Consider the following 25,580-nt stretch of genomic DNA (forward strand, 5'->3'; position numbering starts at 1 on the left):
TTGAGTTAAGTTTGCAGACCAATGACTATTCTCCTTTCTTTTTTGGTAAACAAGTTCAATTAACGTTTAAGTGCACGTTTTCGGTTGCGTTGATTTCACTGGATTGATTAACAGTTTTGACAAGTTTTTTTTAACAAAAAAACCTAAGAAGAAATATTATCAGTTATGGAAAGTCGGGAAATTAAAATTAGAAACCAAAATTAATTTTAAACAGATCATTTGATAACCATTTTGGTTTTAATTTTTTTTTCAGTTTTAAAAATTTGGTTTTTAGTTTTTAGGTTTCAGTTTTCAATCGAAAACTAAGCGCAATTACTAAACGAATTTTTCAAAAAACTTAAAATTAGAAAAAAACAAAATAATTTCAATTCTTTCTCCTCCTACTACTACTAAAAGAAAAAATAACGCAAAACATAAAGAAAAGAAAAAAAAAATTAAAAATTAAAAAATTTGTCTGAAGTCCTTTTCCTTCTTTGTCCTTGTGGACCATGTCCTCCACCTCAATAACACCCTCGTCTCCGCAAATCACCCCACCGTTCCCCAAATTAACCCTTTTCACACCTGCTTGAGACCTCCGCTCCCGGGCCCACGCTCCCACCCTATAAATCTAGACGCGAAGGACTTGAAATTCTCGCACCGACCGGAGCCCAGTATCGTCATTCCACCTTGCAAAGTGGTGAGTGGTGAGTGGTGAGTTGAGAGAAAGGTTTTGGAGTTTTTAGAGAGAGAAAGTGTGCGTCCTTGAGAGAGAGAGTGGGACTCGTGGAGGGTTGCTGCGTGCGCTGCGTGGAGGGCGGGGCAGGTGGAGAGTGCCGAGACACAGTAAAACGCCGAGATCGCGCTCTTGAAAATGGCGGATCGTCATCCCAAACCCTCATCACACTGGTAATACAGCTCTCGTCGTCTTCCTCCTCGCTCTTCCAAATCACCGGCTTCCAGGTCCCCCCCCTCTCTCTCTCTCTCTCCTCACATTGCCTTCGTTTCTCTCTCTTTCTCCCTTCACATTGCCTTCAAATTCTCTCTCTCATCGGCATTGCATCCAGTTTTCTCTGTACACATCCCTTTCATGTTTTGCACGTGCTCGCAACATCACATCGTCACGGGTTCATCATTGCCTTGTCAACTTTTGAATTTTGATATACGCATTTCGATTTTGGTGATTTTGTTTTCGGTAATTTGAAATTAATTTTTTGACTTTTTGAATTTTTGCAGAGATGGCTGAGGCGGCGAAGGTTCTGTACATAGTGGTGGTGGACGATGAGGGCAAGAGAGAGAAAGGGAAGGAGTCCTTTCGGTATACTCGTCCTGTTTTGCAAAGCTCTCTGCAACTCATGGGCTGCAAGCCCCGCCACGCCTTCAAGGTATCGAAAAAGTTTTCGAATTTCGAATTTCCGTGAAATTTTAGAACTTTTTGGCTTTTGGGTTGTGTTTTTGTTGTGGATTTGTTATTGAATTTATTGGTTCTGGGGGCTGATCTGGGTTTGCATGTAATGTGCTCTGAAATTTTGATGAATTTTGCAATTTTTAAAGTCTTGAATGTTACATGGTGGTGTTACGTGTTCTAGGTGAAAGAATTATTTAAGTTTCGGGTCAACAAATGCTTATCGGAAGACGTTTGGTCGATGAATTAGTCTTGGTTGCACAATTGGCGTTCTATAAAGTCATCCTTATGAGTCATAGTTTGGGGTAGAATTTCATTATCACAGATTAATTTGCTCTTAAAAAGGTGGGCTGTGACCGTTATGTTGTTCTTGCATCGCCTTCAACTTGACCTGTGAAAAATTATTCTTCTGGTAGAGGATTTGATTACTGTTGTTTCTGAACAATCTTAACTTATGATTTTCTCATCCTGTTCTCCATTTACTTTTTATTTTTTCCTTAAGTTTTGGTTCTTTGGGCAGTTACATTTTAACAGTTGATTTTGTTAGTTGATGGATCTCTCTGTTTTGACCAATAATCTCTGTTGAGGTTTATAAGAGTGTTTATTGTCAATTCTAGATGAATTTTAATTTCGAAATTTCCTGGTTTAGAACGACCCCTCATTTTTCTTATGTATTTCCTGGTTTATTCAATCTGGATGTAAAAGTGGGTAGGGTTTGTTTTTTGCGAGAAATCCCTTGAACCTTGGTTATGTACCAAGTGGTGTGGAATAAGCGAGAGTGGAAACCATTTTAACTGAATAGGAGTTCCATTTAGGTTTGTTGTGTGTGAGAACTCCCTTGAACTTTGCGTACATGTGCAAACAGTGGAATAGGCGAGAGGGTAAATGGTTTGATTGAAAAATGTTCTATTTTGGTTTGAAATATAATCCATGCTGTTCTTTGCTGTTTTATCATTTGTTTCTTCTTGCTGTGGGTATCTCATGGATCATGCTTTTTAAAGCATTGAAATGTGCAGAGCAGATCCTTTTGGGTGTGTTTGTCTTAATATATTAGTATATTCCCTTTCCATTAATCTTGTATATGGTTTATTTGTTCGGCTATGGAGCTTTATGTTTTGACATTATTCAAGAATGCATTGTTTTAGCGATGTCTTCATTAACTGATTGGATCATTAAATTTTTATCCCTAATCAGCTTTTTGTTCCAGTAGTTAGTTTGTAAACAGTATTGTACAATAACTTTGGTGCTGTAGTTTTTTTTTTTTTTTTTTTGAACAAACAATATTATCTACACTAAGGGGGAGGGGGGGGGGCGCTTAGCCTCACAATGGGCTAGCAATAATGTTGCCTTCGGCGAGAATCGAACCTAAGACCTCTCACTTCCAAGTGAAGAGGAATACCACTAGACCGTAGTACCAAGTGGCGCTTTAGTTTAGTTCCTTACAAAGTGATTTCCTTATTACGTTATGAACTTATGATGTAGTTATGGTCTTTATTTTTATATAATTAGGGTTCATGTGGGTCATTTGGTTCATTGTTAGAACAGTCTTCTGATGATGGTGTATTGAAAAGTTTTCTTCTTACTTGACTGATTCCCATGTTTTATTTTACTTTACAAATTTAACCGCTAATGGCAGACATATTTTTCTTTGATCAGATTAGCCAACGGGTTTTTGAATCGATAAGAAATGAGAGTTCATCAAATGTCTTGCTTCCGGAAGGAACAGAAAATGTTCCCCCCGGTAAATCTGAGGCCTGCAACCATTTGGGTTCAGGGAAAGATGACAGAAGCAAGAGTGTACCATTTGAATTGTACAAAGCACGCACGACTGTTGTGGTTAGGAGAAAAACCTTCTTAAATGTTGTTTGTGATGCTCAGGCTGAGTACAAGTATGTTGGTCCTAACCAGCAGGCAGACTTAGCTTTGGCATGCAGGTACGGAAGAGTCTTTTATCTTTACTGGAAATAAATGGAACTTACGTACATGCATTAATAACTGCTTTCTGTGAATAGTTTACCTTTTTCTGGCATGCTTATGTTGTGATTATTTATTCACCTGCCGTGTCAACATTGTGCATTTGAATAAAATATGGATATACATGTTTTTAAAAGTCGTAACAGTGGAAATTTCTACGGTAACACTACCATAAGATTTATCGGAAATCTTTTGGAACCTGTATAGTAACAATGATATTTTTGAACTCTTTTTTTTTTGGACCAGTGGCATAATAATTGGTTAGTTTTGTGGTGCACCAATCATTTGAGTTCTAGATTATTTATGGAGGGTTTTTAGTAATGCAGCTGGAATAGGAAGATGAACATCATTGTAAATATTGGGATTTTGAAAGGAAATATTCTGTCTTGCCGTATGACCTTGTGATGTGGAGTCATTATCAATTTTGTTGCAATCATTTGAGTTAGAATTTCTGCTTGTTTCCTAATTTTTATTTGGATAATAATCTCCTTGCAGAATCAGGGAAAGGAAGGAATCCGTGATTGTACTGTTGTGTGGCACTAGTGGCTGTGGAAAATCTACTTTGTCCTCATTGCTGGTATTTGAATTCACTAGTTATTTGTTTTCATTATTTCCTTTTGGGTTTTCTGTAGTCTTAAAGTGTTGTAATGATGTGCTTTTACTACGTTTTTTTATTGTCTGTAGCATTTAAGTGTTGTATGATGTAAGTTTTATTTTCTGTTATGGGTATGTATTCGTTTTGAGTGTAATCCATAAAGTCTTGCAGGGTAGCAGATTGGGAATTACAACTGTGATATCTACTGACTCAATTCGGCATATGATGAGGAGCTTTGTAGATGAAAAAGAAAACCCTCTGCTATGGGCTTCAACCTATCATGCAGGGGAGTGTCTGGATCCAGTGGCTGTTGCAGAATCCAAAGCTAAAAAGAAAGCCAAAAAATTGGCTGGAACTCCACGCTCACTTCCCAAAGATGGAATGCCTGATGGCTCTTCCTCTGGGAAATCTGATACCCGATTGTCAGACATCGGTTCGAGTACTGCTGAATTGATCAGTGCAAAGCAGTTGGCTGTTGAAGGATTTAAGGCTCAAAGTGAGATGGTGATTGACAGTCTTGATCGACTTATCACTGCGTGGGAGGAACGAAGAGAATCAGTTATTGTGGAAGGTGTTCACTTGAGCCTTAATTTTGTGGTATGTATCTATAATGATCTTTCCCTATGTTGTTTCGATGTTATATTTAGTTGCCTTTCCATCTCAAAATAATTATTTTTATTCCAGATGGGGCTTATGAAGAAACACCCTTCGATCATTCCATTCATGATATACATCACAAATGAGGACAAACACATGGAACGGTTTGCTGTCCGTGCAAAGTATATGACACTGGACCCAACAAAGAACAAGTATGTGAAGTATATTCGTAACATCAGGACAATCCAAGAATATCTCTGTAAGCGAGCTGACAAGCATCTTGTCCCCAAAATTAACAATACAAATGTTGACAAGAGTGTGGCAGCTATCCATGCAACGGTCTTTAGCTGCCTCCGTAGGCGTGAAGCAGGGGAGCACCTTTATGATCCCACAAGAAACACAGTTACTGTAGTGGATGAGGAGTACAGAAACCAGTGTGCAGCCAATTCTTTGAGTTCTAAGGGGATGTTTCAGTTGATCCAGAGAAAAGGGTCGTCTAGGCATCTGATGGCTCTTGTAAATACTGATGGATCTGTGGCAAAGGCCTGGCCTGTTGATTCAGTTGATAGTAATGGGAAGCCTATATATTGCCATGGGACTGAGATGGAGATTGGAACCGCAGAGCAAGTGAATCTTCAGTTTGGTCTCTATGGGATCAGCGCTTGGCCCAGTGATGGTGGTCCGAGTTGTGCTGGAAGTGTGGATGAGTCGAGGGGTGAGGGAACTGAGATTGGAAGAAGTATTCCCTCTTCCTGCTGCAGCTCGCCACGGATGTCAGAGAGACCTGCCAAACAGGTACTTATAGCACCAATTTGAATTTTCCGAGTCTCTCCTATATCAGTTTTCTTAAGTAGGTAATTTACACCGTGTAAGTTGAGATTTGCTTGACAAGTTATCTAAATCAGCGGATGAGTCATCGTAGAAATTAGTGACATAGGTCAACAATTTAACTGTGTTGACAAATAAGATTCAAATGATCAGTTCAGTTTAGTCTTTTCTTCTTGGATTTCTCATTGTTTTCCTCCCCTTCAGCTGAAAGAGGACAATTCAGTGCATGGAAGCGACGAAGAGGTTGATGAAGAGGCTGAAGCAGGCAGTGATGAAGAACTCAGTGATGATGGAGACAGACAGTTGTATGAAGAGGTATGAGTTGGTTTTTTAGAAATTCTTATTAGGTTATATTGGAACCCTAAGAGGTCTTCACAATAATTGAAAATTCATCAACTCACATCAAATATATTATGATCGTTGCTATTTTTACGTCATAATAAAGGTCCTTACTTACATGTATAAATGTATATGTATATGTGATATATGATACAAAACTTCTGATCTTAAATGAGGATATTTAAATGGGGCACTTTGGATATTTAAACTTGTTCAATCCTGGTTAGATCAGATGAGAGTTTGGATTTTACTTTTTCATGAATTAATTGTTTACTTTAAACTTTTTACTATTGTGCAGATAGGGTCGGTGGACGAGGAGTCTACAAAAACGGATGATGAGTACGATGACCTAGCAATGCAGGACGTGCAGGAGAATGGATACTGGTTCGGAAGTGATGATCGGGGAGCCAATCATAAAATTTTCCCTGTTCCGGAGGATCAATCAGCCGATAAAGAAGGGGATAAGTATCGCCAGAACCTGGATCTCTTCCATAGAACTAGATCCGAGTCATTTTCTGAACCATTATGCCCATACTCTTCTTTGTTTATTGAGAAGAATGAGCTTCCAGTACCGTGCTCTGGCAATATGAAATTTAGAAAACGCCGCTCCCTTAGCATTCCCGCCTTGGGAAGGCATGGGTCATTAGTCGGGGGTCCCATACTTTCGGGAGCCCCTCAGTGCTAACACAAGAATTTTGATGGAGCTTAGTGCTTCATCACTGTCCTTTTCTTCCTCTCTATGTGTAGCCCGCCTTTTTAGCGTATTTAGTTAACTTAATCCTTCCCTATCTGTACAGTTATCTATTTAGGCTGTTGGAATGGAATGCTATGAATCTATGGTGGAATGAGAACATGATTTATGAGTAGTTTCAGTATGTGATGCATAGCATGAGCTCGAGATTTTTGAGTTGTATGCTACCGCTATCTATGGTTGAATACCGACTTGCTTTTCGTGATTCTTTCTAGCAGGGATCGAACCGGCTGTTTGCTCAATCTCTGTTCAAGTAGCTGAGGCCAGAAAGGGGAGGACTTGCGTCATCTAGTCTGCTAATGGGTGGCAAGTTCCCGAGCCCCGGTCTCAGACATTGGGCACCAAGGTAGTTCTAGGTGTCTGGTGCTTGGGTTCGACCTAAGGATTCGGATACTTGGGCACGGTCATGGGCATCAATCCCTAGCTCTTGTACCATGGATTCTTGGGGCAACTCGTACCCACCGTTGTCTTGGGTATCATGTCCTTGTGTCACCAGGTACCAAGTCTACTATTGGGCCTCAGGTCATAAGTCCGATCTCAGATGTTGAGTCTTCAGGTCTAGGTATGGTCCCGGACATCCGATTGCAAGCTCGGTCCTGAGCGTCGTGACACATGTGCAACTGTCACGAGCTCTGATGTCCCGAACTTGCGTTAGAGGTTCCAGAGACGTGGGATCATGATATCAGTTTCGTCTTAGTTAGTTGTGTTTTGACGTCCATTAGGCATTGGGGTATGTGTGGCTAGGTCCCAATTCCGACCATGCAAGCATCAAGCAACAAGTATGATGCGGGAGAATTAGAAAATAACTCATAAATCGAGAAAAGAAAGTAAAAAACGTAGCTTTAGCAACTCACTTGGCATATTTGTTTACCAATTCCTTTTTGCACACCACTTCTTCAAGTTTCAGCTATGGCTGAGTGTAATCCAAAATTTCAAAGAAATAAAAATTGAGAGATGGACTTGAAGCAAAGGATGCGGTCTTGTTTGTGAGGAAATCAAGACATTAGAAATACATAAAATAAAAGAGACATTCCTTGGAACATTCCATTCCATGCCTCTCCCTATCTACTTGTCCTTCCTTTGGCTTCTTTTACAGTGTTACTTGAAAGACGGAGTAAAATTTGGCTTTTTTTATCTCGTTACCTGGAACTCAATTTTATTTTCACTTTACTCTGTGTAACTCAAAAGTTACCACTACTTACTAAACTCATTTTGCCATGTTTCTGTTTCGTCTGTCGAATAGTCACTAAATTGCTAATATGGATGGGTAAAAATGTAACATGACATGATTATTTTAGCTACACTCATTGGAACTCGATTTTGATCTCATTTTATTCTATAAAACTCGATTTTGATCCTACTTTGCCTTTTGAAACTCACACATCGTCATTTTAAAATCTCCACTTTGAATAGTTGAATGTTAACGCATAGTGAAGATGAATTTGATTATAAATCTCAACTATGCATTAACATTTGATAGTCATAAAATATTAAGTTTAAAAGAAGAAATCAAGAATTGGTCCTGCTTAAGTTTTCCAGAGCTTTTATCCGTTTTTCAAAATCCATGAAGTTTGCATGGTTCCCTGCCTGAGATGTTGTATAAGGTCTTTGTAATTCATCAACAGAGGCATTGATCTTTAGCAAAGTCTCCTAAATCTGTTCCTTGGTGTAGGGAGGTCCAGTCGCAGGAGCTTCGTTGTTCTCTGTGATGATTGTTATGGGTTTGGTTACTCAGACCAGGAGTTGTGAATACGTTGGGAATCAAATTATTCCCAGCGGGAGTGATGGAGGCTCTAGGGACTGGATTGTCTCCTGTCACCATTTCAATGTTAGGGTTAATAGAGCTTACTTCTACAAGCATACTTGTGGTATAGTGATTTGATAGAGAGAAATATGAGTCCATTCTCAATGAAAGCACCAATTATTGGAGCCAAATTCACGCACCGCCGTGAAGGGTAGAGATGCACAAACTCGATAACCTAAAAAAAAAAAATAAATAACCATAAGCAGCCAAGGATCGGGGTGTGCTGACCAAAGGCTCTTCAACGATCTAGTTAGTAAGCAAATATGTGAGACTCAAGCAATAGGCAAGAAAGTATGCGATAATTGCGTTACCAGAGATGACTCCTAGAAGGGGGTATTTATACCAATTGAAATAGAGTCTTTTTAGGATATGGAATCCGTATTAAATCAGGAGAATCGCAAGGATATCTAGGAGTATATATTGAATCCTCTTTGGATATGATTACTTGTGGTGCGCCGATCCTTAGATTGTAAGGATTCCAAGAATATAGGAAGCCTGGTTGATTCCTTATTGGATTATGTTTCCGTATCTTCTGGAACAAGAATGATTAATCTCAACAAAGTTGTCGAACTTCGCCCATTGCTCCATAACTAGATGGTGGTGGCATTGCTGCTCTGTATGTGCAGCTCTACTATTGTATCAATTGAGTCCATGACTGGACCACTAAGGTGTTCGACTTTCGATTTGCCTGACTCCGATTGTCACATCCCAGACTGGTTTCGCTGTAGCACGATATTGTCCTCTTTGGGCCTCGCCTTCACGGTTTTGTTTTTGGGAACTCACACAAGAACTTCCTAGTGGGTCACCCATCATGGGAATGCTCTCGCTCGAACTCGCTTAACTTCAGAGTTCCGATGGAACCCGAAGCCAGTGAGTTCTCAAATGCCTCGTGCTATATGGAGGTGAGCATGTACATATAAGGCACATCACTCCCTTTGTCGATGTGGGATGTTACACCGACCCTAAAAAATCATGGTCCCACAAATACTATACTCCTAGGGTTTGCATGATTGTCAAAGGTTTTCACAAAACGTAATGAGTTTCTACTTGTTCATATTTGTACAAAAGATAATGTTAAGGAGACCAAAATTTTTAAACCAAATTTGAAAACCAAATGATATGGTTAATTGTTGATGATTAGATAATTATTTAAGCGTTGATTAACGTGCTTATTTCCTATTGGTGACACATCATTTGATTTAAAATTTTGGTTTCCTAACATTACCCTTGTACTAACTACCATAAACAAGTTACATGTAGAGATATATAGAGAGTAAAATCAAACACATTTTCATATTGGATTATTCTAAAAAATATGTCACTGAAGAGTAAAATGTCAATTTGCATCTTTTGTTTTGCATATTTTCATTGGAGTTGCCCTAATGGGGCTACCTTCTAAGATGTTAAAAAATATATAATTTCATGTTTTTGTTTGTATTCTCTAGTGAAGGTGGAAGTTTTACATTCTTCCATTGAAATCACTACTAGAAATTATAATTTTGCCGACAAATTATAAGCCGACATAGCAAAATTTTGTTGGCACAAGAGTCTTTTCTCGACGAAAATTTTAATTTGTCGGCTGAATACTTGGGCTAGAACCAATTTACAACGCTAATTTTAGTTGAGAAAATTAGAACGTTAGCCAACGATTATTTTGTAGGCATAAATTCGCTTCCCTGACAAATTTGTTTTGACAGGTAAACTCTGGTGGGAACTTTTATTGAAATATTAGTCAACGATGTGAGGCATCAAAGTATTTCATTGGAAAATTGATAAGAGAGGCAACGAAGTGTGTCACAACCCGGCTCGAGCCCCTACCACATCTCGGGCTCGACTTCGTCGTAACACGATATTGTTTGCTTTGGGCCTCGACCACGCACTCATAGTTTTGTTTCTGAGAACTCACATGAGAACTTCCCAATAGGCCACCCATCCTGGGAATGCTCTCGCCCGAACTCGCTTAACTTTGGAGCTTCAATAGAACCCGAAACCAGTGAGCTCCTAAAAGGTCTCGTGCTAGTTAGAGATGAGAATATACATATAAGGCTTCCAGGATCCACTCCCTCGATGTGGGATGTTACAAAGTGTGTCATTGGCAAAGTGATAATAACTCTACGTGATAAGAACAAACTTATCAAATCCCCAAGGCAATCCTAACCTATCTTGTAACAACTCGGTAGGATCTTTCCCGCTCATAAACAATTTTGATGATCCTAAATCCTTAGGTTTATATATTAGGGTTCTTGCACTCTTAACTGACTCTCATCCACGTCTTTGCCTCTATCATCTCTCTCGCTTTCACGATCATCTCCATAATTTTGTAGAAACAACAACCACAAGCAACTAGGCTTAACAATGAAGATATAACCAAATTATTTAACATATTGTGTAATTATAGTTTGGTTCAAGACCTTTAGGCTACCATTACTTTTTGTTCTGATTTTTTCTTGGTCAGGGCATGTTATTGTTTGGCTCTTGTAACTTAGGGTGCACTACAAATTGAAGTAAAGTTTTTTATTTGGATTTTTTATGTGTCAATGTCTTTTATTTTTATTCTTACCAATGAATTCCAATGCACCGCATATATGTATTTACATTTAACTTAAACTTGGTTTTTTTTTTTTTTTTTTGTGTAGATGCTAATGATTAGCCAAAAAAGGAAACGACCTCTTGTGTCAACAAGAATCCCGCTTCTGCCATCCTAGTCACGATCTACATCTGCTATCGGAGCTGCTCTTCCTACTTTTTGTCAAGAGAGGAATAGGCCTGATATTTTAAGGCATACTTATCTTTCTTGCACACAATCTCATTTTATGGGTGGTGCGACCGGGAGTGATGCTTCTCAATTAGAGCCAAGAAACATTGATCCTCCGCGACCTTGGCTGGATAACACCATACCTTCTTCTCTCTGTACTCGTTCCCAGGCCATAAGTGGTACGAGTGGAACCTCTCTTTATCGCATTCAATCCCAACCCGTAATTGGTACTAGGGAAACTTTTTATCATCATCGAGACGCAGTAGGATCCCAACTTGATGATACTCATAATGATTTGCCTACTGAAGCACCTACAAAAAAGAGTGCAATTTGTCGTCGACATGGGAGTAAGAAATTAAAAAAAACAAATGTTATTTACCATGGTGAGCAATGTCATTACGTTACACCAATTATCATTGCATATTAATGCCTTTTTGCTTTTCCATTGTAGCTGTTCATGGTTATGTACCAAACTAACCAGATGAAAGACCAATGAGCGGGGCATGTTGGTTGGTTAGAACCAATCATATTGTTCATATTACGCCAGCAAAGATCATGGTTGTTATTGACCCAGTGCATAGGTGAGCAATTGATAAAGTTGTTCATAGCTTGTTGGCACATGATACAAGGGCAATTGTTCACCAACATTGCCCAATGAACACAACATATTGGAAAAGAATGTCTAACGAGTCGAAGTCAGACCTCGTCTTGGGGATCACTATGAGTAGAACCATTAATGTTTCTTTTGGGCTCGCTTTTTTTTTTTTTTAGCCTCTGATTGTTTCTATATTTCACAACACAATAACAGTTTCTTAGCTAGTGCCATATACTTAACAAAAAAATTAAGACAAAATGCATGAATGAATTAACTAAAACAATACCAGAAATTTCTCTGATTGAGAATGTTTGCATAAAAACTCCCACTGTCCAGGTTCCCCAGGTCTTGAGTCAATCTCTATCGAACAATTGGCGAATGCCTTCTCAGCCGATGCCCACTCTAAAAATTATGCATGTAGCTCATACTTGAACGCCTTGTATCGTCTAGACATGAGTCTATCAACATAGTCATCATGTTCTTTAATATTGGTGTCCAAGTCGAAGTTCACTTGAGATAGTTAAAAACAAGTCGTGATTTTAATCCAATAAAATTCAAACCAAAACTAAAACAAAATACATTGTGTTTCTAAGGTAAAATTCAAGTCATTATAGATATTATATGTCTTAAATTAATGGTTCTACTCACAGTGATCTTCGAGACGAGGTCTAACTTCGACTCGTCAAACATTCTTTTCCAATATGCCGTGTTCATTGGGCAGTGTTGGCGAACAATAGCCCCCATATCCTGTGCCAACAAGCTATGAACAACTTTATCATTTGCTCGCCTATGCACCGGGTCAATAACGACCTTGATCTTTGCTTGTGTAATATGAACAATATGATTGGTTTTAACTAACCGACATGCCCCACGCACTGGTCTTTCATCTGGTAAGTTTGGTATAGAACCATTAACACCTACAATGGAAAAGCAAAAAGGCATTAATATGCAATTATAATTGGTGTAACGTAATGACATTGTTCATCATGGTATATAACATTAGTTTTTTTAATTTCTTTCTCCCATGTCGACGATGAACTGCACTCCTCTTTCTAGTAGGTGCTTCAGTAGGTAAATCATTATGAGTATCATCAAGCTGGGATCCTGCTGCATTTCGATGTTGATAAGAAGAGGTCTCGCTAGCACCACTTATGGTCTGGGAACGAGTACAGGGCGAAGAAGGTATGGTGTTTTCCCGCCAAGGTCATAGAGGATCAATGTTTCTTGGCTCTAAGTGAGGAGCATATCACTCCTGGTCGCACCACCCATAGAATGAGATTGTGTGCGAGAAAGATAAATCTGCCTCAAAATATTAGGCCTATTCCTCTCTTGACGAAAAGTAGGAGGAACATCTTTGATAGCAGATATAGACCATGACTAGGATGGCAAAGGCGGGATTCTTGTTGTTGACACAAGAGGTCGTTTCCATTTTTGGCCAATCATTGTCATCTACAAAAAAAAAAAAAATAAAAAAGGAAAAAAAAAGAACCAAGTTTAAGTTAAATGTAAATACATATATGCAGTGCATTGGAATTCAATAGTAAGAATAAAAATCAAAGACATTGTAGCATAAAAAATCCAAATAAAAAACTTTCCTTTAATTTGTAGTGCATCCTAAGTTACAAGAGTCGAACAATAACATGCCCTGACCAAGAAAAAATCAAAACAAAAAGTAATGGTAGCCTAAAGGTCTTGAACCAAACTATAAATAAGCAATATATTAAATAATTTGCTTATATTCTCACCGTTAAGCCTTGTTGCTTGTGGTTGCTGCTTTTGCAAAATTATGGAGATGATCATGAGAGCTAGAGAAGCGAGAGAGATGATAGAGGCAGAGAAGTGGATGAAAGTCAGTTAAGAGTGTGAGAACCCTAATATAGAAATTTAGGGATTTAGGATCGTCAAAATTGTTTCTGAATGGGAAAGACCCCACCAAGTTGTTACAAGATAAATAGGAATTCTTACGAAAGTGAAATTGGATGGCGCGCTGAGAGCGAAGAATATGGGAGGGAGATCATGAGCAAATAGGATTAGGAATAATATGGGAGGGAGATCATGGGCAATTGGTGGATGTGAACCGACAAAATAGGTTAGGATTGCCCCTTGGGGATTTGATAAGTTTGTTCTTATCACGTAGAGTTATTATCACTTCACCGATGACACACTTTGTTGCCTCTCTTATCAGTTTGCTAATGAAATACTTTGTTGCCTCACATCGTCTGCTAATATTTCAATACATCGGGAAAAGTTCCCGCAAGAGTTTACCCGTCAAAACAAAATTCATTAGGGCATTGAATTTACGGCTACAAAATGATCGTTGGTTAACGTTCTAATTTTCTTGGTTAAGATTGGCATTCTAAATTGGGTCTGGCGCAACAAATTAAAATTTTCGTTGAGAAAGGACTCTTGTACCGACAAAATTTTGCTTTGTCAGCTATAACTTGTATTTCTAGTAGTGAATAGTCCCGTAGGAGTTATTTTACGTGACAAATCACAATTTATATCACAAATGTTCTATTTTTTACTTTACTGAGACATTTTGCATAAAAATCTCATATCTATTGACTCCACAGATGATTAAGTAGAGATAATAATATAATTATAAGAGAATTGCGGCCCTGAAACTTTAACACCTACCCCCTTTTCCAACTAGTTAACATGTGTAGCTCATATATAGTTCGAGAGTTTGCGTGGAGACGATCCATGAACTTTAAATTAGAGTTACCAGGTTGCCACATACAAATTCATCTTCGAGATTACTAGAAAGCCGACTTGTTTGCAAGGGTTTCTCTCTTCCGAATTTGAATTTTTATGTGTCCTCTGAATTGACTAGAACGAGAGAAAAAAAACGAAGTGATTAGTGGTTATAAGAAGCACCGTCGTGTATGGACTACAAGAAAAATCTTCCATGGCTAAAATATAGAGAAATGTCAAAAAAAAAAGAAGGTACGTCATGGATAGGTCTGCCCATCTTTAGCATTGTTAGTGAAGGAAAACCATGCTCATGAACTCATCATTTATATAGATATGGCCAACTGGTGGTGAGAGGAGGTTCCCCCTCTGTTGACAACATTAGGCCTCTAGTCAGAGGCGTTGGCACACTTGATAGCACCATCTCTGGCGCTTCTTGTACATAAACATCGACATCTACGACGTCTATAAACAAAGAAGTGGAAAAGGAGAATAGAGAAGGAATAAGAGTGAGAGTCGAATGTGCGAGTGAAGGTTATTTCGCCTACTCACCCGTTGCTTGCTACTCCTGATGTTCTAGAATTTCCATGGAGGTATTATTTTAGTACAACTATCACGGGGTAAGCTGTTTGACAAAAAATATAAGAAGAACAAGTAATTGGTGGGTAAGGAGGGGAAAGTGGTGTGTGCTTGTTTTACATCTTGGATCCACCACTACGGTACATGTTGTTTGATAAGTTTTTGCTTTTCTGCCTTTTTAGTTTGTTGAGGTTAAATTAGGATTAAGATGCAGGCGTTCTTTCATTTATATTTAGATGTTTTGTTGTTCACCATAGTTTTTGTTGTCTCCTAAATCCTAATGCATATTTTCTTTATTTTGTTTTCTGGGTAAAAAGGAAGCTGAACATTTGGAACACCAATTTACTGTCTTGGCAAAAATATTGGATTTTGTTGTCCAAGGAGATCTCATGCAAGCGACCCAAGGATATGGTCCTTCACTTGCATGTCTGCCACATGTACACCCAGTGGCCGGCATCAGTTGGACCACCTTGTACAACCATGGAGACCACAACTGCCTGCCTTGGAACTGGATCCTCTCCTGAGCTCAGGATGGGGATCCTTATGAGCAGTCCATTCGGACCGTTCAAACTTGATCTAACGACTGTAATTATTATAACTTTTAAAGAGACCCCCTGTTTGAAGCCGTTAGATCAAATTTCAACGACCTGAATGAATTGCTCAGGAGGATCTCCATCCTGAACTCAGAAGAGGATCCAGGTCCGCTTGCCAATGGGCCATTTCCTCCATGAAGCTAAGTACTGTAATTTTATTTTAACCTCATTACAGAAAAAATACATATATAAAGATAGATAATATGTACTATATCCTGTTAACTTAAGTGCCAATGTATATCTCTTAGAGATAGAGTTTTTGTGATCTCATGCACATATCTTTTAGAGAGGTTATTTGTGATCTCATGCATATGTCTTTGAGAGATGTTATTTTCGGACTCCATAATAAATCTTTTACAACTGATTATATATATTTTTGTGTCTACGAAACTCATTACATGATGAGTGCTGTAAACACAAATAAATGTTGTAGAAGGTTACACAACATGTTTTTCCACATAACATATATATCACTTAATTAATGAGACCATGCATACATTTGAGAGTTTTTGTTTTTACCCAAGCATCTACATATATAACTTAATTGTTTAGTCAAGCAAAAGAACAATGCACGAACGTATATGGGATATAAGTGCATGCATGATTTATAGCTGAAGTGTAAATAAGAAATATAGAGGTCACTAGTCACACTCAAAGGAGTAATAGGACTATAGGGAACATAATATTAATCTATAAAAGTCCCAAGATAAAGGGTAAGAAGTGTGAATGAAATGATCACAAAGGATAAACCATAAACTGTCACTAATGTACGACGGTATTATAAAACCCGTTGTACTTTAAAACACTACGACCGTTTTTAATCTGTCGTATAAAACATGTCGTCTGTTAACATTATTCTACTAGCTGATGCTAAAGTATATAGCAGCCTCATATTTTAAAACCTCTCCAAATCACAATTAAAATAAGCTGTGTAATTAATGGACGGTTTAAATCACAATTAAGAGAGCAGTGACCAGAGTTCTGTGAACAATCGGAATGTTAACTTGTGCATGATTATTAATTACTTAAGACTCATTATCTTGAGCAAAAACTAAACCAACGCCTAGATTCAAGTCTTAAACATTGAAGTTAATATATATATATATATATATATATATATATATATATGTATGTATGTATGTATGTATGTATGTATGTATGTATGTAAATGTAATAAAGAATGTGTTTGTGAAATCTTGCAAAGTGTGTGTTGTACGAAATGGAAGAAAGAGAGAAAATGGTTGGTTTTATATGAAGAATGTGTTTGTGAAATCTTGCAAAGTGTGTTTTGTACGAAATGGAAGAAAGAGAGAAAATGGTTGAAAGAAAATGCATTAACATTTGTTTTATATGCAAGTTCTCTAAATAAGCCAGAGTGAGGTAGTTATAGTTCATATATACTTTTTATCTAACTCATGCACAAATATATTTAGCTATAAGATTGTTTTGGTTTAAGTACATTTTTATTCCGAATTCTTGCGGTTTGGTGATCTGTCTAAATTAAATAGTTTAAAGATCTCGGCATCAAGGGAAGATCAACTCCTACCTCAACAGTGAGAATTGGAAATCAGTGGTCCTAGCATTATAGTTCACTGCTTTATAAACAAGTTGTCATATCATTGCAGCTGGAAATCTTAAGTTCGGATCACTCGAATTTATTCGATACATGTATGAATATTGATATCTACATGTATGCATAATTAACCCTAAAATGTTCTACCTGATGATAGAGGTGATTCATAAGGTTTTCTTCATTATCCGAAAATAAAAAATTCCTACAAATAGGTACTGCAGTCGAAGAGAAGATATTTGCATATGACTAAAGATATATCTTCATGTTATTATAGTACTTATTGCGTAGCCTAATTGAGATCCAATAATATGTGAATCAAGGGTGAAGCATCGGATGTTACTATTATTGAAGAAGTGAGAAAATAGTTTGAGTATTGAATATTATGTCCTTGAGAGGAGTGATGAATGAGAGGGGAGTGAGGTTAATTATATATAAAAAACACTACTCTTATTACCTATTTGTACCATCTCCTTAATGAGACTCATATGTGTTAGCGGGTTCTTCTTCTATTAGAAAGATAGTATAAATAATGATATAAATAGATGGTAAGTGTAGCATTACTCTAATTACATCTCCAAGTTTTAAGTTGGAGGACGACTCACTTTTTGGTTGGTCCACAAATAAGTGTAAAGGCAAAGACAAGAATGGCAGTGAGAATGTGACAATGTGAGACAAGTTCCCACAAAGATTTTGAATACCAAAGCAATCCGATTCCAATTTTCAATGATATACTCAACAGCTGGAGATCGAAACCACTTGAAATATTGTTCAAAAAGAAATTAACAAATAATTGAATCAAATTGCATCAACCCACCACCCAAAACAGGTGGAATAAAAAAAACAACACACATATAGACAATCTAAAACTTCTTTCACACATTTCTATTTCTCAGCAATAGAAAGGAAAAAAACCAAGCTTGTTATTTGGTTAACGATTCAAACGTAATAAAATTTAAAATGAGTATACAATTTGAAGATTTCAATTGCATTCAGAACTTTTAAAGTTTTAAAATTTGTTTAGTAACAAATTTGAGAAACTATTTTCATGTTTGGAAACAAACATCTTTATATTGAAGAGACCTTAACTCAACTTTGAAATCTAACAATATTGCTTCGTATTTCCAAAGGGGGAGTGATTTATACTCCTCTCGGTTTTCTAGACGACTGAATTGAATAAATTGAAAGACAGTTAAGAGACAATTAAGCAAAGAGTGTAAAATTAATGATAATCATGATCAAAACAAAGTTTGATAATCAATTCCCTTTAAAAATATTGATTGTGAGTTCTAATGATGGACTTTTTTAGCATTTTTAAGATTGTTGTTTTTAGTAACCATTCTACCAAACAACTTTGTTATTGGAATGTATTCCCTATTTTTGGAAAAGATTAGAAATCAGTTTTTTGGATTACAGTCCATGGCTGGATCTGAAAACCAACCAAACAAATTAGGAAAATTAAAAATATATAAATGGTTTGAAAATATTTACCTTTTTCAAAATGCTTTAAAGCTTCGCAGCATCGTCAAGGCTGATCAACACTCTCCTTTCTCATCCCAGTACCGTAGACAAAGTCTCATATCTCTCTCTCTCTCTCTCTCTCTCTCTCTCTCTCTCTCTCTCTCTCTATGCATAAACAGACTTGCTCAGGTAACCCTTGTACCCCAATCAAGCTTTTCTCAGAAGAATAATCACAGATCTACCAACAGTCAGCAGTGCCAAGTTAATGAGGCCATAAATATAACACCTGAAAACACTACTGATGATATATATGGGCTCCATCTGTTAACAAAAATAAAAAAAAATTCTAAAACTAAGAAGCAGAATATTTGTTTTAAAAAAAATACCCTTACCTGAAACAGTAGATAGAAAGCATACCAATTAAATCATTGAAGTGAAAAAGGTAAAACTGTGGACTGTGGAGTCTCCTCTCTGTTGTATAGTGGTTTATTGCAGATGCAGCATCATCAAGATTCTCACTTTCAAAGAACTTTAGCAGTTACTTGCATGTGTGAATCTTGATGATGCCACACCCGCAAACAACGACTGTCAATCTATACATTTCCTCCATGCATTTGAGTCAAATACTGTAAATTCTAACAAGAAAATGATACGCAGAATACATATATTTAGAAAGAAAAATTTGAGGACATTCAGAAAGGAAAATAGTGGAGGAATAAAACCAATCCTCGAGAATATGCTAACGTGAAGAGGGGTACCCGAGAAGAATCTAACCCAAGCACAAAACAAAACCCTATTCTTCTTTTAAGGTACTATTTAATAATAACAATGAGTACAGATACAATATTTTGTATATAATTCACAGATTTGATATGCAGCTCAGGTTTCTACAAAGGATCGATCCATTCCCACAAAAACACAATTTTCTTAATTAATTTTTTTATATAAAAAGAAAAATCCATTTCAGATGCCACAGACCTGGTCATATTCAGAAGAAAATCCAGTTGGTATCCAATGTGTAAAGTAGAAAATAAGGTTGAAAAGGAGGAGAAAATTAGAACTAATACCTTAAGATTAGAGAGAAAAGGAATAGAATACGAAATTCGTGATAAAGCAGAGAATAAAAAGAGAAAAAGAGCTCATTTATGCTTGAGATCTAACACTAGAGCGAAGACCCTATGAGTTTGGCCCTTTGTGTGTGTGCGCGTGAGATTTATCAGAGTTAGGAAGCTCATGAACCACGGATGGTAAAACGAAAGTATGGTTTGTTGGAGTTACATATAAGGAACATTGGTGAGCCTAGATTTATTGGTTCTCCAAGTTTTTACAATTTTTGCATTTTGATTGGTAGATGCTGAGTGTACAGTACTGAGCCAATGGGGCCGTAGTTACACATTTTGTAAATTGGGTGTTGGGAGATGAGGGTATCGTTTTCTTGTTATTATGGACTAATGCACCACTCATTATCAGTCTTTTTATATCATTGTCAATTTCTTTGGTTGATTACATTAATTGAAGGGTTTCAAAGTACTTACGCTAAACGAAATCATGTTAACTGAAAGAAGTTGAGGTTGCTTCCAAAGAATGAGGCTTGAAATCATTTTGATTTTTGAGTTCTCTTGTGTTTATTAAAAAAGGAAAAACTTGATATGAATCTAATTTTGTAAGTCACTTTCAAACCCAATTTACCTCTATAATAACTCATAAGTAAGCCCTATTATCCCTTGATTTTTTTTTCAAACCACATTATCTATATACTAAGGGGTGGAGGAGTGGGCTAAGTCTTATAATGTGTTAGTAATAATGTGGTTCAAAGTCTGCTTTGACGAGAATCGAATCTAAGACCTCTCACTTACCAGTAAAGAGGAATACTACGTACCAATCCGTAGTACTAAGTGACTATTATCCCTTGATTTTAAGATTAAGATTTGTGATGAGTTTTGTCTATTTGAGGTTTAAAGAATAAAATTGCTACCACTTAATACTATGGTCTAATGAGATTCCTTTTCACTTGTAAGTGAGAGGTCTTAGATTCGATTCTCACTAAGGGCGAATTTGAACCACATTATTGCTAGTCCCTTATGAGTCTAATCCCACCCTTAAAAAAATTGCCTTAACTACTAGAATAATTGTTGGAATCCAATTATTTCCTATATATCTCCAAGTTAGGGTATGCCTCTTCCTTTATTCTTCATTTTCTTCATAAACCTTTTTCTTAGTTAGGATTTAATATTTGCCTTGCGGAATCTTCTTCTTTGCGCCTCACTATATCATCTTCTTATTCCAGTGTCTTCTTCTCCTTCTAGGTTTTTACTATATATATATGAAATCTTTGATCAAATACCTCAAATCATGAACCAAATAAACTAGTGGGGGGAGGGGAGTGTTTAGTTGATTTGATTCCTTTTCGTTACTTCCCATTACGTTTTTCTTCCTTTTTGCTAAGTAAACATGCCCTTAAGTTTATGGAAAAAAATTTTAACAGTCTAATGTGACATGAGACATTTTTTTTTTCATCCTCACACTCCCACTTATGTGTGACAACCTTTAGAGCCTAACATATGTGGATAATTTAAACTTAACTGCGTACATGGCCGGTTGAGGCTCAAACATAACCTGCTTTAAAACCAATGAAATTGAGATTTCGTGTAAAAAACAGAAGAGTGTGAAGCTTAAAGTCTCATGTATGGTAAGACTACTGTATACTTCTAGCTTGTACAGGGTTTAGGTTTTAGACGGCTTCTATCACGTGACCTTTCTACTGCGTACATTATATATATACTTATAGTAATATGAATGAGATCATTTGTTGGTCAATGAAGATTAGTTGAGTTGGTAAGTATCGTTCTCTTCATTAGACTAAGGCCTAGGTTTGAGTTTCGGTAACGGCAATCCATCTTAGTAGGCAATTTGTAAAACCAAAAACGGGTTAAGCTCTTTAAGCCTTCAAAGAGGTTTCTATTATATTCTAGCCCCGGAGTAGTCTCCTCTCTCCCTAAACCTTTTTATTTACCAGAAAAAAATTGAGAGGATCTGTTTTTTTTTTTTTCGAACGATAGATTATGTTAGAGCATCCCCAGTAAGGGGCTCTACATAGGGCTGGAAAAGTGGTGGATATAGCCCCATTTAGAGCTCTGAGGAATCTTTGGGGCTTTATAAAAGAATCTCTCCCAATGAGGGGCTATATCTTTTAGGCTCTATATGGGGCTATATATACATATATTTATTTATATAGTAATTTGATTAAGCGATGATTTTTATTTTTTATTTTTTTGTATTAGTTTTTCTTATTATTTTTTTTTTTTGTGTTAGCTTTTCTTAATTTAATTTTTGGACGTGTTATCTTAATTTTTTTATTTATGAATTGAACCCTTCAACCTAAAAAGTTCAAATTGTGACAAAGTTAGATTTCATCGCTTATAAATGGTTCGTTGGATTAGATTCTCTTATTTCAAACTCATCCGTTGAAAGAAACAAACCCCCACTTTGCCCTTTGAAATAATTTGATTTTCACGTATAACACAACAATTTACCTAGCACCAAATGGTAAATTAGTATCATACAATTTTGAAAAAAATTATTTGAAAATTTCACCCATCAATGCCTATGAACGTTAAATCAATTTGAAATTTTAATTTTTATGGAATTTAAAACAATCATTAATTAGCCAAATTGCAAGAAAAATAAGCAAGAAAAAAGAATTAAAATAATAATAAAGGGAGAGTATATCTGTATTTGCAAGTGGATGGAGAGTGAGAGAATTTTGCTCACATGGGTTGCTACTATTTTTGTGGGACCCACTGGTTTTTGAGGCTAGATGTAGCCCGATTTTATATTACCCAAGAAAAGAAGTTGCTAGCCCTAGTGGTAGATCAAGCCCCATTTTCCGGCTCATTGGGGATGAATTTTGCTTACTAAGGCTGGAAATGTGGTAGCCTCATAGAGGATAAAGCCCTCATTGGGGATGCTCTTAGATTAGCTACCAATAAGATTCGAACTTACGCCGTTATGTAAAGACTCAACACTTTCTATCATTGTAGTAAAATACCACTTGCAGAGCATCCGTTTGATTTTACTACTTTGATTAGAAAAATAAAAGAAAAGTGTGCAACAAAACAAAAAACTAAACTGAATCATCGTTTTAATGCCTGAACAAGAAAATACGAAAACACTAAGTCCCGTGTAAAGTGACATAGTCGGATATTCCCTCCTCGCATCAGGTCTCCACCTGAAGTCCTCGTGGCCGTGTCCGTACATGATGATGTGGCTGCTACAGATTTTGCTTTTCTTTTATTCCTTATTCATCATCAAACTAAAAAAAAAATATGTTTGCAGAATGATTCATATTTGTTTCCTTCTTCTTTTGGGCAATGACTATCCAAACTGATAATTTAAACGGAGCTTTGGTAAAATGATTCAAGTTCATGTTAAGAACTTATTGCTAATACAATAACTAAAGTTCTTCCGAATCCGATTTGTTCCAAAATGTACCCAACATCAATATCATTAAGATTTTCATTAAAATGTCATGTACGACTAATATGAACACTACGATTCACGATAAATGGAAATCAATGATTTTACTTTATGCTTTTCAAATCAAAGTTTGAGATTCATCCCATCATGAGATTTGAATAGGATAAAATTTCTACTTCATATCATTGTTCTCACAGCCTAAAGAAAAAGTGTGCGCTGCACTGATACAATCAGATATTATATTTCCATCCCAAGGGCCACAAGCAGGCTGCATTTTCACTGGTTCTGAATTTTCTATCAGGTTGAATTTTGGTACTTGGTTGGCTGCATGCCATAAAGAGATGATAGACATTTAAAGGATCTAAATTGGCCACATCTATACTTTAGATATTGCCAGTCTTCTACTGCTGCAATTGGGTCATGTAATCATGTACTCGTACAATATTTTGCAGCTTACTTTATATATATTCATATTATTTTTAATTGAACTATTAATATCTCTTTAAACTTGTATTTGCTATCTAAACTTTCTTTACAAAATCAATCCAATATGTAAATTTGTTTTTACACCCAGTTAAAAAATAAAAAACCAAAATCTAACGCGAAGCAAAAAAAAACCTGGTTAGACAATGAAAAATGTTCTGAAAGGTACAAAGTCGTCGAAGTAGAGAGAATGTGAATACAGCAAACCCAACTCGCATCCCTACAAAACAAAAACACGTGAGAATCAGTTTTGAAGGCTATACTCCACGGAAAACAGCAATTAAACCAACTGGCATGGCTGTAGTCTTAGTTGCTAAAACTAAGAAACTATATTGGCTTTCATTTGCAATATCTTTCAGCAATTAGAATGTACATGATTCCCAAAATATTTATGGTTTATATTTGAATGTATCATTATTGTTATTATTATTATTATTATATTATTATTATTATTATTATTATTATTATTTTTTTTTTTTTTTGAAAACTGGAGAATATCATAACCAGGGCCAAAGCCAAAAGAGGAGCAGAAGGCCACCACGGACCAACAACAACAGACTAAACAAGACAAATGTAGAGGCTGAGACACGGAGGCTTCCCTATGTCACCTTAGTCCCATCGAAGCAAAAAACTAAGTTGGAGGGCAAAGTAGGCCATCCTTGTTTAGAATTCAAACAAACAAAGATGGGGGTCATTGAACCTAGACTAAGTAGCACATCTTTGCTCCCACATGCGACGCCACAAAATCGGCCGCTCCATTTGTTGTTCTCGACACCCAAGACCAGTCACAGGACATGAACTTCGCACCAGCTCTTCGAATCTCATACAGGGTCAGAAGGACCTCCCAGTTTCCTTGATCAATGCTTCCGTTCAACCAAGAAATGAGTTCCTTCAAGTCCGATTCCACCATGATATTCTCGAAACCCCTTTGTTTTTCCGTTACACAGCCCTCCAAAATCTCATTCGCCTCTGCTACCAACACACTAGAAACCCAAGTTTCTCTTCTCCTCACAGCTAAGCAACAGTAGGTGGAGTATCTAATAACAGCGCCGATATGGCAGCCCCAGTTTAATCCCTTTCAGCTGGCATCCACATTCACTTTAACCACCCCATTCTCCCACGAAGACCATCCAGGAGAAGCAGTGGGCCCATCAGTCACTGTGCTTCGTGTATTTCCATGACCTGAGCAAGCCTTAAGGAAAGATGAGGCAGCCATTGAAACAACAAGTATAGTTTTCACCGGGATGGTTGTTTAAAGTTAAGACTGCCTCGCACTGAGCCTTCTAAATAGACCAACATGTAAACGCTATATAGGCTAATGTTTTCCTCTTATCCTCATTTTGCCCCGGATGATTGCTCCATACACCTTTAAGCCAGGTAGACAAAGTAGTGACTGAGGGTTTCACAATTCTTAAAGCCTAGAGCGCCCCCAAACCAAACTCGATCCACCTAAGGGCATAAGAGTAAGACATAATTAATGGACTCCTCCTGGTCAGAGCAAATGGGGAAGATTGGGGAAAGAGCGCAATTGTGTCGGAATAGATTCACCTTTGTAACTAAGGCGCCCCCCTTCCCCCGCGCGCTCGCGCTTGCTCTTCGCATAAAATGTCTAATTTTTTGAGGGGTAGGCATGTACCATAGTCTTTTCCAAACACCCGAGTCAACAACCATATAGGAAAAGGGTAGAGAGCTCGCATCCGACGGTTAAGGTCATGGGACTAATGATACCCTAATTTAATTGTATAACGACCCCTCCTATCATGCGCCCAAATCAATCGATGCCATTGCTCAAGGGCGCCAATCGGAGTATCCAGAATCACCTGTCTATTACCCTGGGCCACCTGCCCTTCAACTGCCTCCAACTGCCTCCAACTGCTATGTCCGAGATTGAGTGTCAATTAAGGAGGATACCTGTATTGTGGGGTCCATCACAATACTCAGGGCCGGACCAAGGTGTCTCATCCACAAGGCCATAACCCAACAATCCACCTAATCGCGAACATGATCATCACCCATAATCTGCCAGTGTAAGCCCTTTGCAATAATTTCTCTACTTGCAAGGAGGCTAGTCCATGCCCAAGGGGCCTTCCCCTCTTTACGAGCATTAA

General features: G+C 37.3%; 1 protein-coding gene and 1 long non-coding RNA gene across 5 annotated transcripts; one reads left to right on the plus strand and one right to left on the minus strand.

Annotated features, from left to right (window-relative positions):
* Positions 1-555: 555 nt before the first annotated feature.
* Positions 556-6,580, plus strand: LOC103947688 (P-loop NTPase domain-containing protein LPA1 homolog 1). 4 transcript variants are annotated; one of them, XM_048588841.1, is made up of 8 exons: positions 556-676; positions 1,213-1,361; positions 3,038-3,315; positions 3,851-3,932; positions 4,122-4,547; positions 4,635-5,342; positions 5,580-5,690; positions 6,013-6,580. In XM_048588841.1, the coding sequence occupies exons 2-8, from the start codon at positions 1,215-1,217 to the stop codon at positions 6,397-6,399; spliced, it is 2,139 nt and encodes a 712-aa protein (XP_048444798.1). In that variant the 5' UTR covers positions 556-676; positions 1,213-1,214; the 3' UTR covers positions 6,400-6,580. The 4 variants fall into 4 exon arrangements, with proteins under 4 accessions (XP_048444798.1, XP_009356894.2, XP_009356897.2 ...); XM_009358619.3 differs by lacking the exon at positions 556-676 and adding an exon at positions 683-939; XM_009358622.3 differs by lacking the exon at positions 556-676 and adding an exon at positions 683-885.
* A 5,964-nt stretch (positions 6,581-12,544) lies between these two features.
* LOC125479467 lies at positions 12,545-19,781 on the minus strand. Its single transcript, XR_007260024.1, has 2 exons — positions 18,544-19,781; positions 12,545-13,068 (listed from the first exon to the last, which is right to left on the minus strand). It is a non-coding gene; the product is annotated as an uncharacterized LOC125479467 (long non-coding RNA).
* Positions 19,782-25,580: the final 5,799 nt, after the last annotated feature.

The sequence above is a fragment of a genome, unplaced genomic scaffold (genome assembly GCF_019419815.1).
Source record: "Pyrus x bretschneideri cultivar Hongxiangsu unplaced genomic scaffold, Pyrus_bretschneideri_v1 Contig29, whole genome shotgun sequence".
Taxonomy (NCBI): domain Eukaryota; kingdom Viridiplantae; phylum Streptophyta; class Magnoliopsida; order Rosales; family Rosaceae; genus Pyrus; species Pyrus x bretschneideri.

Coding starts and splice junctions, on each gene's coding strand:
- LOC103947688 (XM_048588841.1), top strand. CDS start 1,215: ATGGCTGAGGCGGCGAAGGTTCTGTACATAGTGGTGGTGGACGATGAG. Junction 1,362..3,037: donor AGCCCCGCCACGCCTTCAAG/GTATCGAAAAAG, acceptor TTCTTTGATCAG/ATTAGCCAACGGGTTTTTGA. Junction 3,316..3,850: donor GACTTAGCTTTGGCATGCAG/GTACGGAAGAGT, acceptor ATCTCCTTGCAG/AATCAGGGAAAGGAAGGAAT.